The 23,686-nt window shown below is 32.2% G+C and overlaps 1 protein-coding gene across 1 annotated transcript; it reads left to right on the forward strand.

The window, feature by feature from the left end:
* Nucleotides 1–575: 575 nt before the first annotated feature.
* Nucleotides 576–8,970, forward strand: LOC126899837 (uncharacterized). Its single transcript, XM_050675068.1, has 4 exons — nucleotides 576–687; nucleotides 747–899; nucleotides 8,671–8,801; nucleotides 8,874–8,970. Exons 1-4 carry the CDS (start codon nucleotides 643–645, stop codon nucleotides 8,917–8,919), a joined length of 375 nt encoding a protein of 124 aa, XP_050531025.1. The 5' UTR covers nucleotides 576–642; the 3' UTR covers nucleotides 8,920–8,970.
* The last annotated feature ends 14,716 nt before the right edge of the window (nucleotides 8,971–23,686 follow it).

The raw sequence follows: 23,686 nt of genomic DNA on the forward strand, positions 1-23,686 counted from the left end.
ACTTAGTCAATTTTATACTGATATTCCGTAAGTTCTATTGTTATATTTCATATTTAATATCTTAAGTGTGTAATTAGTAACTTAATCTTAAGATTAATGTATTTTTACATGTTTTTATTACATTGTTTGCACTATGGTTTCTGGGACTATATTAATAAATATATAAATATAGAGTTTTAATTAAAAAAGTTATTTGTTTCCTCATAGAACATCTCTTAAAGATTTAATTCGCAAGCACATAAAAATATACATTTTATATATTAATACAAACTATAAAAAAAAAATTTATATAATTTAAAAATTATGGTGTTAATTATAAAGCAGACTGTATATATAATACATTTTTTTTTAGTTTTTTATATAGTTAGTCACTTTTTTATTTTTTCAGTATTCAGAATGATTGAAATTTTAACTCTTCATAATACATCTATACGTTAGAATTCGAGTTTAATGTTTTTTACTTGCTCAAATTATGTTTTAAATATAAATTTCTTTGTGGACTAGAAAGTGTTAACTACTATGGTAACATAAAAGTCACTTATTATTCTTATTTAAAAATATTTCATTATACAAATTAAATTCGTTGATTGCTATACAGATAGTGTATTCATAAAATTAAAAATTTAATTTTATGATATTATTATGAATGAAAACGGTAGAAGCACTAGGTCTTTATTCGTTAAACAAGTAAATAATAATAATTAATTTATATTTATATGTCATACATACATTGTATCTTTATTTAGAGCATTGATAACATCCATGAACATAAATTACCTAATCTTACATTAAATTATATGGGAGAACGACTGAATATTGATCCTGCTATTGTTAACAAAGGATTTCGATTGATAGCCATAAAGGCAACTACAGAATCAAATAATTCACGACTTTTGCAGGTGAACCATTTATTATTTAATAAATTCAATTGAGGAACTCACATTTGTTTAAAACACTTAAATAAGCATAACTTAAATAAATCTTAATCTATATAATTTTATTTTTATTTAAAAACTTACTAATTAATCTTATAGAATTTAGCTTTCAGTCTCATTGTAATTCTCTTATCGCATAATACACCAGATTCTTTTCTCCTCACACCTCTGTCTTACGTCCTTGTTAAAACAATTGTATTTTGCATAACTGATCATAAATACTTAAAACTTTACACCTCTCCTCTCAAATTAATTAAAAGAAGAAAATTAATTATATATTCTTAATTCTACGTTTTTATTAAAAATGCAAATTTTTAAATAGTAAAATAGTTATAATACATTTGTCTTGTGCGAACATTAAATTGTTTCCCTCAGTATATGCGGGTACGCTTGCACACACGAGCTTTATAGTATATTATAAATGAGGCACTTAATTGTAAGCGTGCAGGTACGGTTAAGCTGCAATTTTATGTATGGCATTTGGACGACCGGCAGCGTCGTCCATACAGTAAAATATTAGTATATTACTATATCAGGTAATTTATTTTTAGAATCGCACGCTCGTCGTTATCGTTTGCTATAATAGTATGATGGCTATTATTATTAATTTCATTCCTATTGTCTACTGCGACCTTTAGAATAATAATATGTGTATTGTGTTTTATTTTATGATATTTAATTTGACAATTCTTTATACCTATTGCAAGCGGGCTTTTATATTATTTCGGCCTGTAACAACAACGTGGTTTGCCACTTGCATAACGACTAGCTAGAGTAGCAAGGGTCGCCACCACCTAGGCGAGGTGTCACACCTATCAGATATGATTACCGGACCATAGGTGGAATTTAATTTTAAGTTAATTAAAAGTATAATCTAAGTTAATATGTCGTTATATGTATAAATTACTATAATGCCTCGTGGTTTATAGAACACAATTATGACAATCAAAGTTGTATGTGGTTGATATGTAAAACATACCGTAGCCCGTGTCTAGATTAAGGAATAGGAATGAAATACACGCGAGTAATCAAGTTACTCGCGCAATAAAATAAATATTACAATTGAAATTAATAAGGAAATTTAATTTAATTGTTAAAAAAAGAAAATTAAGTTAAACATGGACAAAAATGCGAATGCATCAAAAACCATGTCTACAAATAAAGGCAATACAAATAAAATAAAATATTTAAACAAAACAAACAAATAATATTACAAACATCAGGGACGGTATTGGAACACATCCGTTAATGTTAATCGGAAATTAATGAAGAACACCAGGAGCGGTCTGGACACTCGCTCCTTAGCGTTGGCTAGAAGAAAAGGGAAACACGTGCTCTCCACATATAAACAAAATTAAGTTAATTTACAATAAAATAATTAACAAAATATAGCTCATTACATAAATATAATATAAAAAAGAAAACGATACCCGGTCTCCGAAGAGACCCATCCGATGGTCTGGATGCTTCGTCGAAAAGACCTGGCCGTTCGCCGTTGGCGGCTCTACTCCATCTTTGAAAAAAGAGTGTCAATAAAACAACAAATGTGTGCACCCTAGCACGGTCAATGACAGAAGAAATAATAGAGAAAAGTCAACACCGATCTAACGGCAATTTCAAAACGATAAGGGCCAGTCTTTTTGGAAGGGATCAATACTGATAAACAAATCGATTTTAATTATATTTCTCTTTTATCGCCTTATCTAGCGGTCAGCAATAAAATAATGAGTGGTTGACACCGCAGTGTCAGAAAAAGGTTCTTTGGCGTGATAAAATAAATAAGTAGACATAACAAAAAATCATAAACGGTCCACCTTTGAATTTGTGACGTTACCCTATAACTAGCGGTATTATATTTAAAGTCGCACCCCCACCAACATCATCCACGAGACGCCACTACTATATACTCTGTTTTACTCCTACTTATTCTTAATCCCTCTCCTCCAATAGTTGATCTTCGCATTTCTATCCTTTGATTAATGTTCCCTATTTTCTCCTGTTAACACTATATCGTCAGCAAATAATATGCACCTTTCCTTGTATTTATCTTGTAATTTTATCCATCACTATAGAGAAAAAGGGTTTAAACAGAACCTTGGTGCTGTAACTCTTAACCGAAAACCGTCTGTTACTCCTCCTACGCTTTTTACCCTGGTACATGTACCATCATACATATCTTCTATTATATTAATGTACCTCTTCAAGACTCCTTTACTCATTAATGCTCACTTTAAAACCTCTTTCGATACTCTGCCATGCGCTTTCTCCAAATCTATAAATACCATACACAGCTTTTTCTTCTTTTACTAAACTTTTCTTTTAGTTGCCTCACACAAAATACTGGCTCCATTGTTGACTTAACAGGTATAAATCCAAACTGGCTTTAGATACTGATATCTCATTTCTTATTCTCCTATCTATTACCTTTTCTCAAATTTTCATACTATGACTCATAAGCTTTATGCCTCTATAATTTTCACACTACTGTAAGTCACCTCTACCTTTAAATATCGGCACCATAATACTATACTTCCATTCATTTGGTATTTTCCCTTCTAATAAGATTTTATTTAAAAGTTCCTTCAACCACTTTATGCCAACACCGCCTAATATTTTCCATACTTCTACTGGCACTTCTTCTAGTCCTACTGCTTTATTCATTTTCATTGATGCCACAGCCTCCCATATCTCTTTCTCACTAATTAAATCTACCAGTCCTTCATTCCACGAGATATCTTCTAATGTCTCTTTTGGGTACTCCTCATTCAATAATTTTTCAAAATAGTCTTTCCACCTCTTTTTCATATCATCATAGCAGAATTAGAAAGAACAGAATTGGAGTAATGGGAAATAATGAATATATACGTGTTGAACGTAGAGGGACTTTAAATCATATTCAGGAAAGTAACTCAAAAGAATCAATTTTACCACGTAAGTGCTACGAGAGAAAATTAAGATTAATATGTCTACTTTTAGATAGAGAATTAATATCAAGTGTTTGGAGAACAGGAAAATAGTCATGAGAAGGGCAAGGGATATTAAACCTGTGAGAACATAAGCGCAAAAACATTTACTGAATACTTTCGATCGTCGCTTTTGCATTAGCGGTCATTGTGTCCCAGAGTATAGAGCATTACTCAAGAATAGGGAGTACAGGAGAGCAATAGAAAGCTTTAAGGGGCAAAACAAGTTTAAAATTTTCGGAAGTGTTGTAAATAAATCCAAGAAGCTTAAGCCTTTTACTGCAGATTTCTTGCGATAATGAAGTCAAGATAACAAATTGTCACCACATTGTTTAATAGGAAACTATTTATGAAATAAGTAAAATTTATAGGAGCTATAATTTTATTTATTAATATCTTATAAAAATTATTTCAATTACTCTATCTTTTTGAGTAGCAAAACTGTAACGTTTTTTAGTAGCTGATGTAATATTTTTATAGATATAGTAGCTAAAATGTTTAAAAGTTCTTTAGGAATTCTATTTCTTAAGTATGTTATAATTCTTTTTAAACAGGAAAAGTTTTTTTTAGCAGAAACTCTATTTAATAGAATAATTAAAATTAAGGAAAAAAATTTAAGTATTACACTTTTTATATTATCTTTTTCAAAAAAGTCAACTATTTCACTTATATTATTAAGTTTTCAAATTATGAATAACTACTTTATAAATTTGATGTTTCTTAAGTATTTTTAGTAATTTTTTAGAGTAATTATGATATTTAGAATTATTAACATAGTGTACCCTCTGGGGGATACTAGGTAATTTATACTACGGGTTTGTCGAACCCGTTGCCCCGAGCCCAGGTAGTTACTAATTGGGCTCGGATAAGTAGAGATTATGAAATAGCGACTGGGAATTGGAAAAATGCTTTATTATTTGAAACATGGAACCTTCGCACTTTTTTAAGACAGGATACTGTACAAGGACTAGTATTTGAAATTGAAATATATAGAATGGTAAATTTACAGGAAATTAGATGTAGTGAGTTAGGATCAATATATATTTAAGTCACGACAGTTTTCTATGGGAAGTTACGATCAACGCCATATGGTACAGGTATCGTGGTATATTAGAGCTTAATACCAACAGTAAAGGACTTCAAGGATGTAAAACCTAGAATATTAGTTCTAACTTTGTCGATATATTAAGAAGATAAACAACAAGAAGAGAAGGACCTTTAATACGAAGATGTAATAACCGTGCTAAACACAATATCAAGGAGAAGAATTCAATTTGGGAAAGAAGTCTCATTCAGACTAGTTATAGGAAGCTTTAGCTTACATGCATAAGTAATGATAATGAACTTATTGATTTGGCAACTGAAAGAGGCTTGGTAGTGAAAAGTACAATGTTTCCATACAAGTTGATACATAAAGGAACTTATGCTGAATACTCATGAAGCCATATCTGAACCAAACAAAAGAAAACTAACCACTGTCGGCAATCTAGAGCAAAAGAGAGACCGCTTGGTTAGGTATATAAAAGATCAGTGGTTGCTGGAAAATTTCTTTGTAGATCTTAACGAGTCTTTTACTGTATTTCACACCAAAAACATGGCTATTGATGACAACAAAAATCGTAGGAAGTCATTCTTTAAGCCAGGTCAGTCGAAGGGAGAAATTCACTAAAGCTTAGACCTATTTCTTAAGCGATACAAGATGGCCAGCATCATAAATAAATGGACCGATGAAAAAAATTTTTGCCAGTCTTTTTGGAAGGTACGGCTTTACACTTCTTTAAAAATCTGAAAAACAACACCTTCGGCCAAATCAAGTGGGAAGATTTGGAGTATTAAATAAGGTTGGAATTTGAACCTATAGCTCAAACGGACATGTTAAGGATGATTTTATAAAAACGCCATAAACAGATGCCAAATTTGTGAGAAATACGGCCAAAAAGAAAATGTCTGCAGATCCAGAAAAAAGTAAGCAGATGACACAAAGTGTCAATTATGCCAGAGCCATTAATTAACTTATCGTTTTAAATAATACTATTAATGATAGGTCAATTTTTTACGTCACACTTTTATATAAATCACTTGTGATTGATATAGATGACCTAGCATGTTTTGGAAAGAGTTTTCCAGAAGCCATGGAAAATCTCGAAAAAGTACTTAAAATTCTTGAAAAAATTGGACTCAAAATAAAAACAACTAAATGCACATTATTCTCTGATAAAATAGACATATTAGGCTTTCGGATAACACGCGACGGCATAAAATCGTTGGACTGCAACATAAGAGCCATAACGGACTTTCCGCGCCCCAAAACGATTAAAGTTCCCAAGAAAGTTACTACTAGAATATTAAAAGCATACCACGAAAGTCTAACGTCAGGACACGCAGGTAATCACGGACTATACATAAGCTACATCAAAAATATTATTGGCCTTCTCTTTTGAAAATACGGCAGCCTACATCAAATAATGCCACTCATGTCAAATCAACAAGAGGGCCACATGGAAACCTACAGGATTATTACGGCCTATCCCAGTCATAGATGGAACTCCGTTGTCTAGGGTAACTATTGACTTTCTCGGGCCACTATGCAATAGTAATGGAAAGAAACATGTAATAGTAGCAGCTTGTAACACGATCAAGTATATTTTCACCAAAGCAGTTCACTCTGCAGACGGCGAGTCTGTTATAAAATTATTTTTCGAATTAATCTTCAAACGGGGCTGCTCTCGATCTATAACAAGTGACCGAGGAACTCACTTCAAAAATAAGGAACTGGCACAAATTTGTGACAACTTAGGCATCAAACAGAAGTTCAGTTCAGCCTACTCGCCTCAATCTCAAGGATTTGTAGAACGAACAAATGAGAAGTTATGTACAGCTGTACGACATTATATGAAAGACAACAATCAGAATAGATGGTAACACTACTTACCAGCTGTCACTTTTAGCTACAACACTACTCCGCAGTCTACAATTGGAATTTCGCCATTCTATCTAATGCATGGATTTCATGCTGCAAAGCCTATAGACAACAAAATAATCCCTCAACCTTTGTCATATGACTTAAAGAAAGCTCTGGAAAACTTACATAATGTTAGAATGAAACTACAAGACATAGCAAAAACTCAAAAAACACAGAAAATCAACTATGATTTATTATACAAACACTTAGAATACAAACCAGGTCAATTAGTCTTAGTCAAATTTCCCTTTATAATAAAAGATCAATGTGCAAAATTAGGCCACCAATATCGTGGTCCATTTAAAATAATTAATAAAATAAATGACGTAAACTATGAAATAGAACTAATCCTAAATAAAAATGTCGTGAAGGACACCATACACATTAGACGACTAAACCCGTACTACGGCAGAGACAATGATGACAAAAACCAAAGCGTTGAGACTATTGTGCATGGACATAACAGCGATAGCATTCGCACAACTAATTCAAGCAGAAGAAATAAAAAGCCCGATGATTATATTTACTATGNCAGAAGAAATAAAAAGCCCGATGATTATATTTACGTCAAATAAGATTTGTCAGAAGTCATTGGACAGTCGTATTTAACAAAAATAAGAAGTAACATAATAGAACTCCAAGCCTTGCAAAACTTCTTACCAACCAACAAGCCTTATTCTAAGCAAATCCCCCCTGAAAACAAAGCAAGATTAAAAACAATTTATACAGCCTGATCATTGATCAAAACATCAAGAAATACAAAAGAAAAACAGAAAGATATTGATCGTTCCACACCCAAATCATACACCAAATGTAAAAGAGTAAGCGGATCAAAAATAAATAGAAAAAAAAATGTTAATTAAATTAGTTAAATTAAATTATTTTGTTTTATAACATAAAATATTCTATTATTTTTTCATTTTAACTGTTCATTTACCACGGGGATGTGGCATCAAAAATACATGGGTGGATGTGATGGTATCACGTTACCATTATTATGATAATTATTATTATAAAATACAGACAGCACATCCGCTCCCTGAGACTGATAAATTAACAAATAATATTCATTGCCAAATTGGGCAATAGTTCAAATTATTATAAAAACCCAAAATACCTGACCATCTTAATCAGTCGACTCCAGTGCCTTGTGTCATTCATCAGTCTCAGTACTCGTTTGTCACTGTCCAGCTTACTGCTTAAAGTAAAGTTTTAGTTTTTTCCTTTTTAACCAATCTACTCTCTTCCACATCATTTCAGAGTAATTGTGTCTTGCACTTCGTCTGCACCTCATACCTAGGTGTTCCCTTATTCCCTTCTTATAACAACAGCCTTTTGACACCCAAGGCTAACCCGGAGTGTCAGTCGAGCACGGTGACTGCTGTACGACAACACGCACGTGAATACCTAGACAGTAGGCATCACAAAAAAAATATAATTGCAGATTTGAAATCAATGCAAAAAATTTGTAAAGAAAAGTATATTATTGACTTAGGAAAAAATTCTTTGTATTCATTTAGTCATAATTAACAAAAAATTATTTTCTGAAAAGTTTGAAATGTACGAATATTGAAAAAGAAATTTTATTATAAAACAAATATTTTATTAGTAGGAATCATAGTATTTACTATATTTTGAGAAGTAATTGGGACAAGATAGGAATTTGTGTATAGTAAATACAAGCTTGTTTAGGACTTTTAAACAATTAAAGAGAATCAAAATTATAATACCCTATTGATTAAAAAAAAAAAATTGTAATGTTAATAAAAATCCTGTTAAAAATTAGTAGAATATATTTTTAAAATTTCAGTCTAGAAATTCATTTTATAATATGAAAGAACCAGACGTTGCAAAGCTTTTAAAAAAGAAGTTAAAACCTTTACTTGAAGAAGAAAAAGAGTTAAACACTGTAATAAATCAACAAATATGCAAAAAAAAAACGTAAAATACTTTATTAGGTGTTAATAAGGTTATAAATAATATTTTTTTAATATTATTAAATATAATTTTCAGACATTTAAATATCAAACAAGTAATAGATGGTAACAAAATTAATTGAAAATTAATAATCATTCAAAATATGGAAACGTAAATAAATGTAAAACATACGTCAATAAATATTATGTTTTTGTTAATATAATTCGTTTATTAATTTGAGATTATCTAAAATACAGAGTGATTCTTATATCATTTGATCAATTAATTGAAAAATAAATGTTATTTTGATAATTTTACTTTTGATTTATTTAGTTACAAGTTTTTATCAATTTATGAATAATAAATCATTTTCAATGTTCATCTCTTATATAATGTGATCAAATTTGTATAAGACAACTCATATTCTAAAAAACTATTAAATATGTTTAAAAAAAACTACAATAGTATGTAGTTTAATTATTTTTTTTTTATCCTTTTAGTGCTAAAAACCTTAACCTTATTTTTCTTTAATAGAAACCCTTTCTTATTGTCTAACGATATGACAAAAAGTGAAATTTCATTAAAATTTTTTTCTTTTATCAGATTAAACGTTTACGTTTAAAATAGTACCGCGACGTAGCCATACAAATTAATTAACATTTTAAATGTTAAGCTCAACTTTTTGGTTCTTCCTTAAATATGTTATGAATACTTAACTTAGTTTTATTATTGTTCTACAATTATAATAACAGATAATCATAAATTGAATTGTAATCGAGGTCGGCCTATAAGAATGTGTTTATAAGGTATTTTTCGGTGTTGCAAAACCGGAAAGTGGGCCGACTGCGACTGTTGTAATTCAGTGCATCGTGAGTCATTTGACAACTATTGTGCGATTACTATTACGTTTTTAAATAAACTAATTAATTATTAATTCGGCAATACTGTTTTATTTTATTCTATTTGTTACTCTCTTAACATTAATTTTGGTGGCAGCGGTGCGATACCGAAGAGACTGGTGCCGAAAAAGAATAATTTTAATTTTTATCATAAAAGTTACTAAGTACGCAAACAATAGTCAAATAACATCAGAAACTCCAGAATCTCAAGAAAAACATTGAACTCAAAATTCAGAAAAACTTCAAAAATCAAACAACATCAAGAAAATCAAATCTAAAATAAAATAAAATAATAATAATAAACAAGAAATAAAACTTGTCTGTTGTATTTAATACAATTATCGGTTATTAATTTTTACTGTTATTTCTTTCACTACCAACGTATATACTGTCGCCGCCGCCCGAACTCATATATATATATATATTTTTTTTACACAAATTTATTAAAAAATTCACTAAAACCCACAAGTTTTATTTTGTAATTTAATTTATTTTTGAAAAAAAAAAAATAATAATAATACATTTATTTATATAGGTAATATTTTTCGTTTTTAAGTGTATTCATTTATACGTACATACATATATATTGCAAGCGGGCTTTTATATTATTTCGGCCTGTAACAACAACGTGGTTTGCCACTTGCATAACGACTAGCTAGAGTAGCAAGGGTCGCCACCACCTAGGCGAGGTGTCACACCTATCAGATATGATTACCGGACCATAGGTGGAATTTAATTTTAAGTTAATTAAAAGTATAATCTAAGTTAATATGTCGTTATATGTATAAATTACTATAATGCCTCGTGGTTTATAGAACACAATTATGACAATCAAAGTTGTATGTGGTTGATATGTAAAACATACCGTAGCCCGTGTCTAGATTAAGGAATAGGAATGAAATACACGCGAGTAATCAAGTTACTCGCGCAATAAAATAAATATTACAATTGAAATTAATAAGGAAATTTAATTTAATTGTTAAAAAAAGAAAATTAAGTTAAACATGGACAAAAATGCGAATGCATCAAAAACCATGTCTACAAATAAAGGCAATACAAATAAAATAAAATATTTAAACAAAACAAACAAATAATATTACAAACATCAGGGACGGTATTGGAACACATCCGTTAATGTTAATCGGAAATTAATGAAGAACACCAGGAGCGGTCTGGACACTCGCTCCTTAGCGTTGGCTAGAAGAAAAGGGAAACACGTGCTCTCCACATATAAACAAAATTAAGTTAATTTACAATAAAATAATTAACAAAATATAGCTCATTACATAAATATAATATAAAAAAGAAAACGATACCCGGTCTCCGAAGAGACCCATCCGATGGTCTGGATGCTTCGTCGAAAAGACCTGGCCGTTCGCCGTTGGCGGCTCTACTCCATCTTTGAAAAAAGAGTGTCAATAAAACAACAAATGTGTGCACCCTAGCACGGTCAATGACAGAAGAAATAATAGAGAAAAGTCAACACCGATCTAACGGCAATTTCAAAACGATAAGGGCCAGTCTTTTTGGAAGGGATCAATACTGATAAACAAATCGATTTTAATTATATTTCTCTTTTATCGCCTTATCTAGCGGTCAGCAATAAAATAATGAGTGGTTGACACCGCAGTGTCAGAAAAAGGTTCTTTGGCGTGATAAAATAAATAAGTAGACATAACAAAAAATCATAAACGGTCCACCTTTGAATTTGTGACGTTACCCTATAACTAGCGGTATTATATTTAAAGTCGCACCCCCACCAACATCATCCACGAGACGCCACTACTATATACTCTGTTTTACTCCTACTTATTCTTAATCCCTCTCCTCCAATAGTTGATCTTCGCATTTCTATCCTTTGATTAATGTTCCCTATTTTCTCCTGTTAACACTATATCGTCAGCAAATAATATGCACCTTTCCTTGTATTTATCTTGTAATTTTATCCATCACTATAGAGAAAAAGGGTTTAAACAGAACCTTGGTGCTGTAACTCTTAACCGAAAACCGTCTGTTACTCCTCCTACGCTTTTTACCCTGGTACATGTACCATCATACATATCTTCTATTATATTAATGTACCTCTTCAAGACTCCTTTACTCATTAATGCTCACTTTAAAACCTCTTTCGATACTCTGCCATGCGCTTTCTCCAAATCTATAAATACCATACACAGCTTTTTCTTCTTTTACTAAACTTTTCTTTTAGTTGCCTCACACAAAATACTGGCTCCATTGTTGACTTAACAGGTATAAATCCAAACTGGCTTTAGATACTGATATCTCATTTCTTATTCTCCTATCTATTACCTTTTCTCAAATTTTCATACTATGACTCATAAGCTTTATGCCTCTATAATTTTCACACTACTGTAAGTCACCTCTACCTTTAAATATCGGCACCATAATACTATACTTCCATTCATTTGGTATTTTCCCTTCTAATAAGATTTTATTTAAAAGTTCCTTCAACCACTTTATGCCAACACCGCCTAATATTTTCCATACTTCTACTGGCACTTCTTCTAGTCCTACTGCTTTATTCATTTTCATTGATGCCACAGCCTCCCATATCTCTTTCTCACTAATTAAATCTACCAGTCCTTCATTCCACGAGATATCTTCTAATGTCTCTTTTGGGTACTCCTCATTCAATAATTTTTCAAAATAGTCTTTCCACCTCTTTTTCATATCATCATAGCAGAATTAGAAAGAACAGAATTGGAGTAATGGGAAATAATGAATATATACGTGTTGAACGTAGAGGGACTTTAAATCATATTCAGGAAAGTAACTCAAAAGAATCAATTTTACCACGTAAGTGCTACGAGAGAAAATTAAGATTAATATGTCTACTTTTAGATAGAGAATTAATATCAAGTGTTTGGAGAACAGGAAAATAGTCATGAGAAGGGCAAGGGATATTAAACCTGTGAGAACATAAGCGCAAAAACATTTACTGAATACTTTCGATCGTCGCTTTTGCATTAGCGGTCATTGTGTCCCAGAGTATAGAGCATTACTCAAGAATAGGGAGTACAGGAGAGCAATAGAAAGCTTTAAGGGGCAAAACAAGTTTAAAATTTTCGGAAGTGTTGTAAATAAATCCAAGAAGCTTAAGCCTTTTACTGCAGATTTCTTGCGATAATGAAGTCAAGATAACAAATTGTCACCACATTGTTTAATAGGAAACTATTTATGAAATAAGTAAAATTTATAGGAGCTATAATTTTATTTATTAATATTAATATCTATTAAAACGAAGTTAAAATTTTCCATTTATAAGTGTAATGTCTTTAGTAAGATACTATTTATGATCTTTTGATGTATCATTGAAAAAAAATAGTCCAGTAAGAGCTGAAAGAAAATAGTGATAAATACAAAAATAATTAAAAAAATAAAATAAAATATTACGAATCCTATGGTCCCCTCAGAATCTCCCAGAATACCTGACAACTTATTTCCTACCTGGGTTTAAAGAACTACCAGCAACGTCATTCTTTAATCTTAGGTTATTACAATCAAACCGTGCGTCACTGTCGGGATGCATTAGAAAATTCAAAAGATATAAAAATAGATACAGTCTGTACCCAATTTGTTCAAATTACATTACCTTATTTAAATGAAACAGAATTCAATCATATCACTCTTTCATCTATGTTAAATCTGAAGGGGAATAGCAGTTCTCATTACTCCCGACAAAACAGAGGTCTAGCAAATTTCGTTGGTAGAATAGCAAATGTTTTATTCGGTATATGTTCCAAACAGGATGCTGAATATTTTTATACTAAAATCAGCGAACTTCAGGAAAATAAAGAAAAAATTCTACGACTATCCAAAGAACAAATACACATTATGAAATCCGTAGTTCATCACACATACAATTCACTACATCTAGATCAAACACAACAAAATATGTCCCGAAATATACAGAAACTACTATCGCAAAGTCAAACGAATGCTGATAAAATCAATTTAGTCGAATTCATTTCTACTCTAGCTTAACATACAGCCACCATAACTATACTACTTAGCCAATACAGTTGGGAAACTCAGAACCTCCTTGCTATAGTTAACTCAGCTCTAAGTGGTCGATTACATTCTAGTATCCTTCCTTCTAATATCCTACTTAATGAATTGAAAGAAATCCGTCTTAATTTACCATCAACCCTTGAACTCCCAGTTTCTATCTATTCTACAAATCTAATTGATTTGTTCAAGATAACTACTATTGATGAATTATATATTACNCAAGATAACTACTATTGATGCATTATATATTAATTATACTTTGATTTTTAATTTAAAAATCCCTTTATTGTCTAATTTAGATTTTAATTTATTTCACCCCATATCCTTGCCTATACCACAAGGAAATCAAAATTTTATTTTTATTGTAACCGAATCTAAGTATTTAGCTTTAAGTAGAAATAATGATTATTATTTTTCTTTATCAGACCTTCAACTTTCAAATTGTTTTGAATTAAGTGATTTTAAATTGTGTAAGTACTCTAAAGCTTTATATCGTCATTCAAAAACTAAAAATTGTGACGTAAATCTATATTTTAAACCTAATTATCCAATTGTCAATTGTAATCTTTAGTATTGTAAATTGTTCATTCCCATATATAATAAATTAGAAACTCAAAATNGTAATCTTAAGTATCGTAAATTGTTCATTCCCATATATCATAAATTAGAAACTCAAAACTCTTGGTTATATGTGACTCCTACAGAAACTCATATGACACTCAAATGTAATAATGTACAGAACCTCTTTTCTATTAATACCATTGGTAAAATAACAGTGGATAAGTCTTGTACTGTGAGTACCGAAACTTCAGTATTATTACCATCTCAAAACATTATTTCTGTTTTCTCCCAAGATTTTGTTCCCGAGAATCCTTTAGTTTACATGAATTCTAATATAACTAATAAAATTTCAAAATATCAGCCTGAACCGTTAACAGAAAATAATTTCATTCATTATTTGAATCAATCAGCAGATGACTCAATAGATCTCAATAATCTTGAATCCACAATAGCAAAGTCTCCCGATCATTTCATCTTAAATACTCATATCCCATTTCTTTACTGTCTCTTTCTAATAATAATAATTATAACTTCATAATCATTGTGTAAATATAAAAAAAACACCCGTCAAAATAAACCAGATATCGCATAATGTACAAATTGCAATGAAAGTATGGTCTGAAGTCTTGTTAATTTAATTATTTTATTGTAATTTAAGAGTATTATAGGTAAGTAGTGTTTCAAACACAAAATAAACGATTTTTAATTTAGAACTACATTCGTCTAGTTCATTGCATAAAAGGGATCGCGTAAGACGACGTTTTTTGTCCAATTGATATTCTTCATTTCTAATTTTTTTTGCTTCATCAATGAATTTTTGGACACATTTCATCAGTTCTTATTTCACTCACATAATCAATTAAAGATTTTTATAAAGCAACAACATGGTATAAGTTAGCTGATGTTGATTGTAAAAATGTGCTTACTTTATTGAATCGTTCTAACACAGAAGTCCAAAATACGGCCATAAAGACCAACTCAAATGTACTTAAGTTGTTTTTTAAACCTGCAGCTTTTCTACGATTTATGGGTTTTTCAGAATTATTATTTTCTATGTCATTAAATGTTTTCATAAATTCTTTTCAACTATTTTTGAAAGAAGAACATGCATTTTAACGACTAGACCACCTAGTTCCAGTAGCTCTTTTCACTACCTTCTGATTTGGTTTTAATTTCTGTTTCATCAATTGCCAACGACAAGTAGATTTTGCAAAAAAATCATAGATGGCTTCTAAATAATCAAAAAAAATGCCGCTTCTTTGATAGAATCGACAACGGACAATCCAACGAGGTTTAGACTATGTCCTCCACATGGTACAAAAATTGCTAATGGATTTAGGTTTTGTATCCTTGTTTTTAATCCTGAGTAACATCCAGACATGTTTGCGGCGGTATAATAAGAATGACCGCGGCAATCCTGTAAATTCAAACAAAATTCTTCGAGTGTTCTTGTAACTGCATTTAGTATGTCTTTTGCTTTATGTCCAACATTGGGTATAAATTTTAAAAATCGTTCAACTTCAGCTGGCGTATCTTCTTGAATTTCTCGTTTTACGAATCTTATTACAAACGACAATTCATCCTCGTGACTGATATCGGGTGTTGAATCAACAACAATAGGAAAATACTTGCTACGATTTACTTCGTCAATAATCACATTTAATACTTTTTTGAAATCAAGTAAATAAACTCTTCACAAATTGTAGAAGACAGATAGGATGTCTTACCCCGACTCGGGTTTCCATAAGTAGCTATATGATTAAACATAAAAGTGTCGAATTTCGCAATAAGCTTCAAGCACATAAAATTCCCATTCTTATTTGACCCAAATTGCTCATTCTTCCCTCTAAATGGTAGTTCTCAACTACCAAGTTTTTTTACTACCGCTACAACTCGCTGAAGTACATTTCGCCAATAATTCATTTCGTTTTGAATTTGTAGTTGGAGCCTTTTATCTATTCGATTTTTAACTTAATTCTGTTTAAGAAAGTGCTAGAGCTTTGAACATGCTCTGAAGAATTTTCATGGAAGGTTAGGTTGCTGTGTACATTATTCCAATCATCATATTCATCTGTACCAAATTTTGAATTACCTTTATCAAATAAACGGCACTGCATGCAAAAAATTGCTTTTTTACTCGAAAAATAACATAAATATTTTCTGTGCAGTTTTCCTGTTTTTAGTTTTCTGTTGAATGCAAGTTTTGTCAATGACCGATATCCACTTACTAGGAATTAATACCTTATATAGAAAAATTTTCGGGTATGATCTGATCGATGTCTCTTGAAAGTTGTTCTTTCGTTTATTATCCATTTGGAAGGATCTGTATTTACAGTTATATTATCAAGAGATACTGGAGATTTCGGGGCTGTAAATTAAGTTATATCTATGGAAACTAGATCTCCAGCATCACCTGCGTGACTTCCTTTATCTATGCGTAATATCTAATTCAGTATTAGGATGACAAGTTAAACTCGTTGAAGTATTCATATTCAAAGTAATAGTACTTGTGGTTAATTTGAGAGAAGTATTTGAAGTAGATGAGTCTATATATAAATATAATAATATTCAATTGTAAATAATGAATTCTACATAGGTAATTGTTAATCAAATAAAAATTGTGTATTTTTAGATTCTGAACGAAGTGATGAATGTATTGGTTTTACAATTATGTGTTTTTTTTTGCCATTGTACAGCATAACTAATAATAATCGAAATAATGCTTAATATATTTTGACTTTTTTTGAGCTATTTATATAGACAACTGAAATTTACAATTTTTCTAAGAATTTTTTATTTATTATATTTATTAGTGGTGAATTGGTGCGAGGGCGATATTATATAATCGATATAAAATTAATATTATATTTTTATTCAAGCGTCGTCTAAGACACACTGTATTAGTGTATTGTAAAATATTGTGCGAATGATGCCAATTTATTGTCAGGTTAACCTAACCGCAGTGAATGTGTCATCAAAATTATAACAAAATGACAAAATTGAACGGTTTTAAAAATCGTAATTTTTGGGGAAATTTCGACTATGGGGAACGAAGTTAAAATTTTCCATTTTNATTAATATTAATATCTATTAAAACGAAGTTAAAATTTTCCATTTATAAGTGTAATGTCTTTAGTAAGATACTATTTATGATCTTTTGATGTATCATTGAAAAAAAATAGTCCAGTAAGAGCTGAAAGAAAATAGTGATAAATACAAAAATAATTAAAAAAATAAAATAAAATATTAATATAAATAAAAAATAAAAATATTTTTTATATTGATTTTTAATATGTTAAAAGTAATCAGTGCAAATATCAGTTTTAACCTATATTTTTGGTACTTCTAAGTAGATTTTTGTGAAAGTTTTTAGTAAAAAAAAGTTAAATTTGTTATCATAACATTTAGCAATCATTGGTGAAACTGTTGACTGAAGACCGAGAAAATGTTCGAAAAAAGTACATAGAATTGTGTCTTGGCGTAGCGGATTCGTTTATTAGCGTAAAATGCCAGTTGTCACAAAAACAGCAAAAACAACAACAATTACAGCTAACTATCAAGAGTTTAAACGGTGATAAATATACTGTGGAACACGATGACGGGTTTTTCCATCAGTACATGTATCAATGAATCCCAACAGAGATAAAATGTATAGACCAAAGGTATCACCAGATGAAAAATGACAGTAGTTAAAGCCAACAATTTCTTTCTCGACTGAAGAACAATTAATGTTTTAGATGAAAAATTCCCTTTGACTATGGGTCTTGTGGATTTACTGTTTTCGAAAAACTCTGGTGTTTACTCCAAATCAGGTTTATATCCCTACAAAACAATTCTTAGCAAACACAACCGTTGTGCATTTAAATAAAGACGGAACATAGAAAAAAGGAGGTAAAAAGTATTTAAACACCATTAAACTATTGTTTGATAACGGTGATGTTGGTTACGAAAACAATTCCTTAACGTTATTTGAAAGCATCAGCAGCAGCAACATCAATGACACATCTATTATCGGTGCAGGTCGTCAGTTGAGATTGAACAACAAGAAAAAAAGATTACTTCTACTGGAACGATCTCGATGAGCTCGTGGTACGTTTATGTTTATTGATATCAGCCCGGTCGTCTGGCAACACTGGAGTTTCACCGAAAATCGTTTCTATATTGGAAGAGCTGCAAGAAGCTGGTTACATTGAACAGATACCAGCGGCGTTATGAATAAGAACATTGCTAACAAACTCCACCGGCAGGCCCGCAGGACGTATACCCGTGCGCGGATAAATATCAAGAGTTTCGATGATAAATGACACGTTGACCTCGTGGAAATGCGTGCATACCCTGATCGACGACATCGGTATATTTTAACGTACGTCAACGGATTTTCAAAATACGCGTGCGCCGTCCCGTTGAAAAATAAAACGGCCAATGAAGTTACCGCAGCTATGAAAGGAATACTAAAACAAGGTCGTCATCCTAAACATTTGCAAACGGACAATGGTTAAGAATTCTACAACAAACAATTTTAAAAACTGATGGCACAATACGCAATCAATCACTACTCTACTTATTCGACGATGAAAGCGTGTCTAGTGGAACGTTTTAACCACACGCTAAAAAACACAATGTGGTGCGACTTTAGTGCACGTGGCTCGTACAAATTGGTGAGTCGGTTGTCTGCGCTGTTGCACAACTACAAGAACTTGCGTAAACATAGACCAAACGGAATGACACCGGTGCAAGCGGTGAAAACCCCAGACCTGGTCTGGTTCAAGTTGTGTCAAATATCGTATAATTTACCAGTAAAATTTCGTGTGGGCGACCATTGCGGATCAGCCTATATAAATCAGTGTTTAATAAAGGTTACTTACCAAACTGGAGCACCGAACTATTTACCGTAGTCAAGGTTAGGCAAACGTAACCGCCAACATACTATCTAGTAGATTATCAGGGAAATCCAATATGTGGTTTGTTTTATACGGAAGAATTGAAAAAGACCACTTATCTGGACATGTATTTAATCGAACGAGTGTTGCAAACACGAGAGGACCAGTGCTGCGTTAAATGGTTAGGATTTAGTCCAGAGCACAATTATTGGATACCGAAAACCAATATCTCACCTCAATGATTGTCGATATACAAGGTATTGTGGCACCCGACCGATCGTTTTTGGTCAAGGATTGTCATAGACTGCACTTCATTCGCTCATTGGATGTTTAAACATACAAAAAGTATCGAGGACGATGCTAAAACAAACTTTTGGTTGAAAAAATACCTACATGGAATGGATACTCGTTGCGGTAACGTTGAATACAACGAGTTGCCAAGAATCATGAAACTGTTGCGATGCGAGACCATTTACGTGAAGGGAGCTGTGAAAAAGCGATAAGTGAAAAAGTACTTACCGAGACAACGTACAGTTAACGTCTAGGATTTGGACTGCCCACCGCTGTACAATTTATGTTCTGTTACAAAAATGTGTAGTATCCGTAAAATGAACAACCCGACCGTGTGTAGTTTATACAAGGCTATTTGCTTAAGATAATGAATGAATTATAATATGTAACATGATTGTCAAAAAATGCACAATTATTTTGTAATATTCACATTTGTTATGCGTATAGTAAATATATTTTCCATAAATAAAATGCATATTAATGATTATAGTAATAATTTGATGTTGATGAAAAAAAAATATTTCTAAAATGCTTGAAAGAACGAATAGACACGTTCTCTCTGTACGGAGTGTACGGTAGTGATAATGTCGGTAGAGTCACCATCACGTACGGCTCCAATGACTGCACGGGCATTCTCTCCGGCCAAAGTTACTTGAAGTCGAGTAACAAAGGCGATCCTTGGGAAGGCTAAATGCTTTCACGTGCACCAGTCAATCGGGGCTGTCAACTGAATCCTTGTAGAAGTCGCTAACTCTGAGCAGATATATGAAGGAGAAATATTAAAAATATGTAAATATTGTAAAAATATTTCTACTGTAAGGTTTTACTCATCAGTATCCATGTAAACCAGGCTGATTGCATCACCATAATGAGGTTTTAATACGTCGTAGTAGTACTTGTACATTAGTAACTTGCCAATTTGAAGCACTGCTAAACCGACGTATATAGATTTGATAAACTTGACAATCTTTGTGTTCATTATGACAGCACACAACCAACCATTCATTGTATTTGATACAGTCGGAGAAGGTTTACAAGCTTGCTTAGACGTTCGGGGCTTCTAAGTCGCATACCGCTTTCTCCCCATACCTGCGCACATTATCGACAGACATTCAATTGGGAACGTTAGCCAGCCGGTCCTCGGGCCAGCGGTGCTCTCGTAGGAGATGACCCAATCGCTAATGTACGACCGGATCATCCGTCCGAGGTAAGGAGGCACTCGAAACGCGTCCAGTGCAGATGTGTGACCATCGCACGGAGTTGAACGCATTTCGGATGTTCAGGCTCACCGCCACCCCGAAGCCCTGCTCAGTTTTGACCCTGAGGGCCAAGTTGCTGAAGAGGGAGGACGCGTCGTCTGTGGACCTCCTCCTGAAGCCGAACTGACCCTCGGCCAGGTGGGCTTCGATCCGGGTGACGAGCAAGCACTCGAAGATCTTCCCCAAGTTGTCCAACATGCAGAGCGGTCGATACAACGAGGGGAGACCCTCGGGCTTGTCACTCTTCCTCAGAAGCACCAACCTGGCCTTCTTCCACCTCGCGGGGAATTTACCCTTCAAGAGGCAGCGACTCACGACGGCGCGTATCCAATCCGGGTCTAGGTCGTTTACCAACCCCCACACCCGATTTGGTATCGCATCGGGGCCATGAGCTGTGTAAACCCACACGCGCGCCACTGCGTCGGTCACCTCCTGGGTTGTGAATTCCACCGCCGAAACGTCGTCCCCGAACGCCGGGGGAGGCAGGGGCGGATGTATCGGAAAGAGCGTGTCTACCGTCCTTTCCAGTTCGTCCGCCTTTAGCTGACCCGAAGCCGGTTGACCGCGGAGCTTCCGCATTACGACTCGATAGGATTTCCCCCACGGGTCGTGGTCCACCGACTTCACAAGTTTGGCCCAGCACTTCGCATGGCCAGCCTGATGGTGAGCTTCAGCTCTTTGCGCGCCGACCTCAACGCTTCCCTCGGGTCCGGGGATTCCGGGTCTCGCGACCAACGGTTGGAGCGCGTCATAGCCTTCCTGACCCTGACGCACTCCTCACACCTGGCCGCCACCTCCTCATTCCACCAGTGGAATGACGGTATATTATTCCATCCTTCTAAAAAAAAAAACTTTTAGTCTCTCAAAAAATGTTCCCAAATGTCTCCCTATGCGTAGTTCCCGAATATACCAGTATTCTGCCAACTCAGTCACAGCTGTAGGGGATACTGGATAACTTTAACTGATATTTCATACATAAACAATATACCATTATTATGCCATCACTTTGTATACTCACGGGAGACGCTAGCTAGCCCTTACTGATATTTTACATGAGCAGCCTGACGGTTTTTATATGGACAGCCAACAATTGTGTAGCCAATGCAAGCGCAGTACTAAGCCTATTGTAAGGACTAATATAGTAAAAAAAATTCTTATTGGATATTACAATTTTGTATTTACACGGAACGATAATTGTGATTTAAGATTTGATGATAAGTTCGCGTTTTTTTAATTTCAAATATTTTATTTTTATTTTTCCATTACAAAATTTAAAAACTTCAATTACTGCCGTTAGTAATTTTTGCTAGCTATGCGTATCTATTTTCAATTTTTTTTTCAATATTTTAACATTTTCCAGTTCTTTTTTATACATTTCTCTGAAATATACATAAATTATTCACTATTTTTGTACAATTATTTGCTGTTTTAAAATTTTACAACAATAAATTAATGTATTCATATCTATTATAAAGAATATATAAACTAACTTGTATTGTTTTACTTTTATTTCCATACTATGTATTAGTTTATCTTCATTACTTTTTTGACAGTTCATTGATTTTAGCATTAATTCTATTTCATTTTTCTGTTTGTGTATCGTATAATACTTTTCTTGTTCATATTGAAGTTTTCTTAATAAATCTTCATATTTCTTCTTATATTTTTCTAATAACTTGCACAACTTTTTTTCTAAAAATAAACAGGTAAGAGTTATATTTTTATACAATAACATATTCATGGATATCTTTTAATACTTCAAAGTAAATGATCCAACAAAAGCCAACCTTTGATTTTCGAATCGTCCAAAAAGTTCTCGGTATAAATAAATTGTAATTCTAAATCTCTGTACTTGTCTTCCAACTCTATTATCTTGGATTCATATTCTTTTTTTATTCTATTATTGTTCTGTAGTTCTTTAGTCATGAGAGTTTTAATTTGTTTGTTATGTTCTTCTTCCATCAATTTTAAACTTGCTTGTAAACTTTTTACAGTACTTTTAAGTTTGTTACGCTCCAAAAATAATTTAACTCCCTCACATGGCAATGGACACTCATTACTAAAGTCTATCTCTGAACATAATTTTATATCTGATTGACATGTATTAACCTTTATCACATTATAAATAAATAAAATGTTATAAATGAAATAAATAGAAACATCTTACTGTTTTAATATTTTGACTTTCGTTCATAGTAAAAATATATATTTATTCTATTTCTGATAATGATGCAATGATTATTTTTATTTTTCTATAGTAACATTGTTTTTGCATTGAATAATTCCTTTTAAATTTTACGAGCCAAGTTCGCATATTATTAATTGACGCTCACTTACCTAGAAGGGGACATATACTTGTAAAAGAGTACAGAAGTCCAATTATCTAGGTACAATTATAATACGGAATAATGAAATAATAGAGAAAATTAAAGCAAGAATACAGTTAGGTTTAGCTGTATAAAACTTTTATTTGGAATATGGTTTGTATAGATATGAATACAGGAGAATGGAGACTTGGATGATTATTATTTTCTATGATGTAGCATAAACTAATTTAACTTAATTCAGTTTATGAAGTTATGCTACAACTTTTAATACGTATCCGTCAATGAAAATAAAGATTACTTTGTGTAAGCAATGATTACGATAACATTATTTATTATTTTAACTATTATTTTAAGAGTCACTATACTACGCGTAGAGTTGGGTTTTTCAAAGAAATTGATTTTTCAGTATTACAGTTTGTCTTACAAACCAATAGACTGTGCTATTAATAATATAGTTAAGGTCCGATTTGAATATATTACTATTATCTCTCAATTAGTGTATTGTAAATTATTATTGCTATCTTACATGTCACGTCTTGGTCAATAAAAATTAGTTTATATTAAAAATAGTGACTTCTGTAGTCAAAACAGTCCAAAATCATTAAACTTTAACTAGCAGGTCATAAGCAATCCAGGTATTTTTCCACTGACCATTATTTA

This window comes from Daktulosphaira vitifoliae, unplaced genomic scaffold, assembly GCF_025091365.1.
Source record: "Daktulosphaira vitifoliae isolate Bord-2020 unplaced genomic scaffold, ASM2509136v1 Scaffold_2, whole genome shotgun sequence".
NCBI classification, from domain to species: domain Eukaryota; kingdom Metazoa; phylum Arthropoda; class Insecta; order Hemiptera; family Phylloxeridae; genus Daktulosphaira; species Daktulosphaira vitifoliae.